Source organism: Mesitornis unicolor, unplaced genomic scaffold, assembly GCF_000695765.1.
Source record: "Mesitornis unicolor isolate BGI_N332 unplaced genomic scaffold, ASM69576v1 scaffold13919, whole genome shotgun sequence".
Taxonomy (NCBI): domain Eukaryota; kingdom Metazoa; phylum Chordata; class Aves; order Mesitornithiformes; family Mesitornithidae; genus Mesitornis; species Mesitornis unicolor.
This window is the reverse complement of record NW_010208052.1, coordinates 19851-28081: the sequence shown is the minus strand read 5'-3', so window position 1 is coordinate 28081 and position 8231 is coordinate 19851. Positions and strand designations below refer to the sequence as shown.

Sequence of the window (8231 nt, the reverse complement as noted above, 5' to 3'; positions counted from 1 at the left end):
GATGTTAAACTAAATTAAGGTGATGCTAATGGCTTTAACCTCTTGGTGCTACAGAGCTTGACTCTTTGACCTTAAGCTGCTTTGCTAAAATTAGCAATGAATTTGCTATTAAAAAAATTCATTTCCAAGCTCCAAGGGTTTATTTTTGCTTTTAAAATTGATTGAGAAACATTATTTTGACAGACCATGGAAAAAGGATAAAAGATTTCAACTGGCTGGATTTTGTGTGTGACTCTAAGGCTGACATCTTTAAACCTTACTTATCCAAGAAGCTTTGTTCAAGGAAGTGAGGGCAAGGGGTGAATATGGCCTTGTGCATTTGGCAAAAGCCTAGGTTATACTTCACTTATATCCTTTACACTGTCATAAATGTGGCAAGATTTTGCTCTCAAAGGTATAAGGTGCTTTGTATAAAAGGCAATCTGTAATCTCAGTTATTCTGCAGTCTCTCTGCAATGTTCAAAGATTTGATGCTGACATCCCCAGAGAAATTAAAAGTAGCAAAGTTTAGAACAGCCTCCTGCTAGATTTGTGTTAGAGAAACTCATAAGGTAATGTTCTCTGAGCACACCCTTGGAATCTGTAATGACAGGATTAGTAAGAGTGAACTTGTTGGAAATATGTCGTAAAAACTTGTGAACAGTTAATTATGTAAAGTGTTGTAGTCATGGGAAATGCCTGAGCTTGAACAAGCTGAGTTTTGTAGCAAAACCACAAAGGCAAAAGGCCTGGGGGATTTTTTTATGTTGCACTTAGTAACTCACATTGAAGTACTTCATCCCAAGACACGTGATGCCAGTAGACTTCCAGATCTCTACTTAGAACTTGAATGGTAAGGAATAATTAAGTGTAATGCATCATTATTTGTTTCACCAGACTTCACTGTTCATGTTGGAAAAAGATATTTTTATTTTTTTTAAGACAGGAATGGGATTATGACATTTAACATTTGTGAAAATGGGATTTGATTTCTGACATTATTAATGTACATACCTTTGAGATTCACCCCTGTATCTTTGCTAGAGCAGCTGCACAGAGTGGATGCTAACTTTTGTGCCAACTCTGGCTCTTTCTAGGACTTGACGGGTGGTTGTGTGGTCAATGAACTGGGAGCCCATGCTGCATGTCTGGGGCCAGCCTTGGGAGCCCTGCAGGAAACCTGCAGGACATTGTCCTTCTGTGGTACAAAGGATTAAGTTTGGTCCAACAGACTTGTGTTACATTTGAATTTCAGGATACTTCACCTGTGTCTAAAAACCACTGCCTGCTTAGAATTGTCATAATCTGTAAAATAGTCCAGGTTCTGAGTTATTAAGCACCCTGAAACCAAAATAACAATTTGTTGCTGAAACATTTTGTGAACTATTAAACAAGACTGGTTTTTTTCCTGTGCATTTTTTCTAATAATCTGACTGAAAAATGTTCTTTCCTGTTGCAGTATTTATATAATGGGATTGGTACTGGAATGGATAAAGAGCAATGGTGGAGCTGCAGCTATGGATAAACTTAGTTTAATCAAATCACGAATGATTTATGATATTATAGACAAATCTAATGGATTCTATATGTAAGTTGCTGTGCTTTTCCCCTTGGTTTCAATATCTGTTGCAAAGCCAAACATTTTCATAACTATTTAGCGTCTGATTGCAGCATATGTTTAAAGCTACCTTTTCAGTATAGAAATTTTGAGGAATCCTACAGGAATTATTTATGCAAACTACTCACTTGATAACTATCCAAGGATGAGTCACTTTCCAGTAGGAAGTTATTTCAACTTATGCTGTATAGATCAGTTGTGAAGCATATTAACAACATATGTTCTAAACTTAATAAAATACAGGAACCTAGGAGAAGAGTATACAAAAAAACCAGATATACAGATTCTGGTTTGAATGCCTACTGAATCTCTTGACAGGGATGGGGAAATACAGGCCAAAATAAAGTGGCTAGTAAGAAGTTGCAGAGACTGCTTTTGCATCATACTCTTCCTACCATCTCTTTCAGTAGTCAACGACTGCTTTTTTCTCTATCAAGCAGAGCATTTTTATTAGCTAATTGTGCTGAATTCTGAAACGCTTTCTGAAATAGAAAGATCAGACCTAGATGTAGTAAAATGTAATAAATACTTTTTTTTATGGTTTATTTTTTTTGGTTATCAATATTTTATAGTATTTATTTCTTCAGGTATAGTTTTCCAAAGCAGGTTTAACCTTCTGACTTTTGCGTATTGTTGCAAGGTATTTTTGAGCTCTCAGGACCCAAAATATGTATAGTTAAAAGCTGATGTTGTAATTGGGAATAATTCTAATACTTGCCAAGCTCAAAAACTAGCAATAGACTATGAAACTGCAAAGTATTTTCCTTCACCTTCAGTGTAAAATCAGCAGTTTTGGGGCCTAATTAACTTTCAAGTCAAAGTTAGGATAGGGCAAGTTAAATTTGGATTTTAAATTAAAGTTGGCTGCAACCTTAATTGGCAGGGATATAGTTTCATCATAATATTTAATACATTCTGCTTATCCATTTAGTTAATGAGAACAGCTTTGCCTTTAGCATTTTCATTATCAGGATTATGATCCTACTCTGCTGAAATCCTGAGGGTTTTTCATAAACCTCAGTAAGCAAACTAAGACTTGAAAAACCATTTTGTGACAAATAATAATCTGTTTCTGGCAAGTTGGTCTATAAGGCTGTGAGTGGGAAATGCAATGCAGATAGGGTGGTAAATAGTGAACTGGGAAGGCAACGCAAGCTTCCCTAACTGAGCTGTATGCATCTAACTAAGCAATGCAGTTAAGACTGGATTTTTTTAGTTGTATCTATGACTAAAAGTATGATGTATCTGAAGCTGCCTTCCCAGCTGTAACATGCCACTTAATCTGTGGCATGCTTCACTGGGTAAGCAGTGTGACAAGCCATGCAGTGAATGGAGACTTTCTTCCGCAAAGTGCTGAGCAATTTGCAGTTTGCTTTCCAAAGTCTGTGCACTAACTGAGATACATTGGATTGCCTAATAGCAACTGAATCTTCTAAAAACTATAGTGTAGCTAGTTACTAAAATATGTGAATGTTTACAAGCATAGGCTTCTTTGAAGATTGTGTTCCTGGTTGCATCTGAAGCAGAAAATTTGCATAGGCAGATATTGTGATTGATCTTGTTTTCTCTTTTCATAATGGAGAAATCTGTACAAAGGAACAAGGGAGGGACTAAAAAAGAATGATTCCCATTCTTTGTCAAATAGACTAATAATAAGTATGAAATTTACATGCAGTTTGAGAAATTTATTCTTAATGAATCCCTTCAAGAATCTACATCACAGCCTTAGGGAAGTATAAATCTGGAGGCTTCATATCTCCTTTGTGACTAGAAGCACTGGAGAAAAATATTTAAATCTCCCCCTTTACCTTCCATTCTTTCCTTCACAAAATAATTGAAGAGAAGTTTTTCTTTAATTGTATCTTAAATTTTCTACTTCAGATTGAAGGGAATTTTGAGAGATTAAAGAGCTGTGATGCACCTCATGTATGTTGTGGCCATGTATGCAATGCAGGATTTGTTCTAGAGATGCCTTTTCTCTACTTGAGGTGTTCATGATTGTGAATAAAACAAATATAGAAGATGGACTGAAACTATTAACAGAAGTCTCTAATGTCCATGGAAAAAATCCCTTATGCTGCTTATATTTTCTTTAGCTCAGTTTATCTGACTTAAGCTCAATTTGGGTAGCACTTGTGACTAGCTGAGTAAAGATAAATGTGTCAGTCTCTGAAGACAGAGAAGAAACTGCTTGAGACTTAGGGTTCACTGTAACTAACCTCACTTATCCTAGGGAATGCAACTGAGACTATTGTGGGTGGTGTGGGGTTTTTTGTTTAAATTAGTCTGTCAGCCTCCTGTGCATTTCTCTGGGGCAATTTTGAGTATGTCAGAAAGGGTTAATTAGCCTTCCGCTTCCTATTTCTGTTGTACTTGGTTAAAAAAGGAAAGTTGCTTTCTTTCACAGAAAGTAATGATCTTTTTGGTTATGGTGGAATGACTTTGTTGCTAAACAGATGCAACTATTCACTGTCTGAAATTGCATATAGCTTTAAATGTTAATCATTACATTCTGCAACTGTTGTAGATGTCCAGTGGAGAAAAAGAACCGAAGCAGAATGAATGTCCCTTTCCGTATTGGCAGTATCAAAGGTGATGAAGTGTTGGAAAAGAAATTTCTTGAGAAAGCTGTGGAACTTAACATGATATCTCTGAAAGGGCATCGGTAAGTATTAGAAGTCAGAGGAATCGCTTTCCTGGGCAGAATAAACTGTTACATCAGTGATAAAGCAGCAGGCATTGGGCATTAACTTGCCAGTCTTTCTTACTCAAAGTGTTCCTCACATTGGTTTGGCATCTCTTGGCAATAGCATTTTAGAGACTGTAATCAGAGCCTGCTGGTGGCTCAGCTGCCTCTTAGGTGTGGTGAAGCTCAGAGAGCTTTCTTTGTAATTATGCCTTCTTCTCCAATTTGATAAGTCTGGCTCCATGGAAATGCCAAAGACTGACTCTTGAGATCAGATTCTGTCATTGTACAAAGCCTTTCATTACATGGCTTGTCGGCCTGGTTGCAAGAGTTTCTTCCCATGTTCAGTGGTGGTTGTGGGATTACAAAAGAGCTTTTTGATGTCACAGGGCTACAGTGCTGGAGTGGTAAATAACTAAAAAATACTGAGATTTTCTAGATTGCGAGCTTGCCTTGAAGAATTAAATGTAAATATTATCCCTTTGAAGTAGGCGGGTATGTTTAAATGTCTGTGAATGTTATTAATGTCTCTTTCAGACTATGCAAAACCTTTCTTTTTTTTTTTTCCTCATCTCTTCTTTTAAATTCAGATCTGTGGGAGGAATCCGTGCCTCCTTATATAATGCGGTGACTGTCGAAGATGTTCAGAAGCTTGCAACATTCATGAGAAGCTTCATGCAGATGCATCAGTCATAAATGCCCATGAGTTAGAGCCATGCTGCTCATCTATGACATAAAAGCTAAAGGGTTTGAAAGTTACTGTGGTACTGCACAGCTGTAGCACACAAGATATCTTTTCTTTTAGTTTCTGTAGCTGTTTTAGTTAACTGCATGGAATTGTGGCCTAGTCTTCCAATGACTTGGCAGCCTTGGTTTCACTGTAGATGGGGATCTCCAGACTGATCACGATTGGTTCTAAAAATTTGCAAAACAGTATTCCTAGCATGTAGTTAAAACATGAGTAGCATTGTAAGATGCTACGGATCTGTATCTGTTTCTTGCTTCTAGTCACAGGTGACTACTTCAGCAATGCCTTGTTTTCAGTAAACTTCAGGAGGCAAAATTTGTCACAAGCTTTTTGTAATGCTTTACAAATACTCTATGACTGCACAGTGAAGGTAGAACTAATATTAAGTGTTCTCTAAGGATATCTACTTGATTTATCAGATATTTTCCAACAGTATACCACCAGCAGTATTTGGGAGCTGATATCTGTGATCCTAATTAGAGGAGCTTACCTTCAGACTTTTCCCATGCTTGTGTTACTATCATGATACTTTCATGTAGCAATAGCTATTATGGTTAAAGTCTGTAGGACTGGGCCTTCTATTGTATTGTCATTTATTGATTTAAAGGTAAGAAACATGAGTCTGTAATTAAATAAATTTATAAGATGTTTATTTCTGTATGCATTTTGTGTATTAAAATTCTCTAGGTTATTAATTTCATAATCTTATTTTGGCCAAAAACCTGTTTTTAATTTGTTAACCTTGTGCCAAACTGGATTGCTGTACTGAATGGATTTATGACTTTCTCTGCACTGACTTCTTAGCCCAAAGTGCAGCAGACTTTCTTGTCTAGTGCTTTTTAAATGTCTTCCCTCTTATTTCTCCTGTATTTTCTCTGACTTGCTTCATTTCTGTGGCCTTTTCTATGTGGGGCTTTGCCCAGCCACAGTAAATGCGAGTCTTGACTTCTCTGCATTTTCCTGACACTACATCATATGTTTGGTCCAACTTTCTCACTTGATCCTTCTGGCTTATTCCAGACTTTGATACTCTGGACAAGAGAAGGAACTGTGGTTATGCAAAGACCTTCAGAAGATCTGTTATAATACCCTTGAGTTACTTTTCCTTTTCAGCTTGTGAATTTACTGCTAATGAGCATGTATTGACACTAGCCTCCTACTTTAACTTATGTAGAAGCTATCTGCTAGTATCATAGTGTTTAGCATTACTGCAGTTGGTTTCAGACTGTAAACTCTTTGGTACATAATGGGGATTTTTTTTTATTTTTATATAACACCAGTAAAATGCTAACAATTTAATAATGATAATGATGGACTGTCCCTTTATTTGTGGAACCTCACAGCAAGTCAGAGGAGTTGTGCTAGGGCTGAGTTACATTGCTATCTGAAAAGTCATCATTTATTACTACTGTTTTGAGATCTTTGTCAACTTAGTGTAATTCAAAGTAATTAAACAAATTGTATGAAGAAAATAAAACTTAATCACAGCATGCTATGAAGTACCAATGTGTCTGAAGCTTTTGTTTTTGTCACTTTCGTAAGGATGAGAAGTCATGCATGAAATGTGTTTTAAATGCCAGTATCATCCTCTACCTTAAAAAGCAAGCTCCCCTCATTTATGTTTTATTTTTTTCTAAAAATAGTATTTCCAACAATTAGCATAGAAGCAAGTGTATTACTGTGAGAAGGCTTCAAGAACCCTTTTTGCCCTGCCAATTGTGAAGATCTAATTCAGACTCCATATTAAGATTTTTAATTTTTGAAAATTCTACTTCCTCTGAGTTTTATGTACTTGTTTTCAACACTACCTGTGGCTTATCCCTCTTCCCAAAAGTTAGCAAACCTTTGTATTTTATAACCTTGCATTCCCCTTAGCAGGCACAGTTTTATATGTGATTACAGAAGCAGCTTGCTCTGCTATATGCAGCTGATTCATCAACACAACAGGGTTTTTCTTTGCTACTTCTGAATTGTGCCTAACATCTTGTCAATTAGACTGTGTTTTGTTGTTGTGGGGTTTTTTTGGAGTAGTCTGTTGTGGTGGTGGTTTTTTTTTTAAGGGCAAAAATCATGTAAAAGCAAAATGCAGAGTGAGGAGTGCATTAGCAGACAGTGATGACTGAAAATCATGAGGGCGATCCAGGAATGCTGGGAAGACTGGAGCATGTGCTGAACAAATTAATTGCTTCAGACTTGTTTCAAACTCATCCATGCAACAGTTCTACACTTCCAAGCTGCATCCCTGAAAGATATAATCAGGGTATTGAGCCATGGTGGAGAGAGGAATTCCCACTTCCCCTCATCAGTTTAATATGAGGAGTTTCAGCAAGGGTTGCTTAGAGTCCTGGACTGTTTCCACTGTATCAGCACTTCCAAGCTGGATCAATAAGTGCAGTGTTTGAAAGTAGGACTTTTGTTGGTGTGATATGAATGCCCTTGAGGCATTCAAAAATGTTGGAAAAATAGAAGTAAAATACTGGTCTCACTGGAGTCTGTGCATGTAAAGAGGGAGTTGTAAGATGAGCTCTTTTCAATGAGCAGTGCTTTCAGTTCTTCTATTGAGTCATCTCTATTACGCCCCTAGCGTTTGTGTTTGATTTCACAAAAGCAGTTGCTAGCATTCTCTTTAGTTTGTGGTATAGAAGTCTCTGGCCACCATCTTTGCCAGGCCTGGCCTAAAAAGAGAGAGCTGCTGAGGAGGTTGTGCACTCCTGCTGTTCCTGCTTTGCACAGTGAGGAGTGCTTTAGCCCAGGTGAGAAGAACTGTAGATCAGGAAGGCAGCCTATCCCAGGGTACTCCTCTCACTTATCAGGGTCTTTCTATAGCAGTTGTGGTACCACCTGTAAGCCTGGCACAAAAGAGTTACATAAGAATGAGAAGTCCTGATTGCCACATCCTGTTTAAATAATAATTCTATTACAGATAAATGATTTACATGAACAGCAGTATGGCCAGTCCTCTGTGTCAGCTGACACTGTTTTCTTTTTCTTTTTTTTTCCTGTTTAAATTTAATCCTGTTTTTCTTTTCAACTTGTATCTGGCTTAATATTTTTAGATGTACCCAGGGATGTTTGGATTTTAAGTTTAGTTTAAGCCTATTATTGACTTTCAGCTAAGTGTTTGGAATGAAACAGGAATAAAAGATGCCACACACTGATGGATTAGAAGTTGCCAAAGTATGCTGAAAGCATTTTTTTGG

General features: G+C 37.1%; 1 protein-coding gene across 1 annotated transcript in view; it reads left to right on the top strand.

Moving 5' to 3' along the window:
* Positions 1-5390, top strand: part of PSAT1 (phosphoserine aminotransferase 1) — a 13967-nt gene extending 8577 nt beyond the window's left edge. The window contains exons 7-9 of the mRNA XM_010192356.1: positions 1439-1567; positions 4125-4262; positions 4874-5390. Coding sequence (XP_010190658.1) covers positions 1439-1567; positions 4125-4262; positions 4874-4979 — 373 coding nt within the window. The 3' untranslated portion in view covers positions 4980-5390. The remainder of the gene's footprint in view (positions 1-1438; positions 1568-4124; positions 4263-4873) is intronic.
* The last annotated feature ends 2841 nt before the right edge of the window (positions 5391-8231 follow it).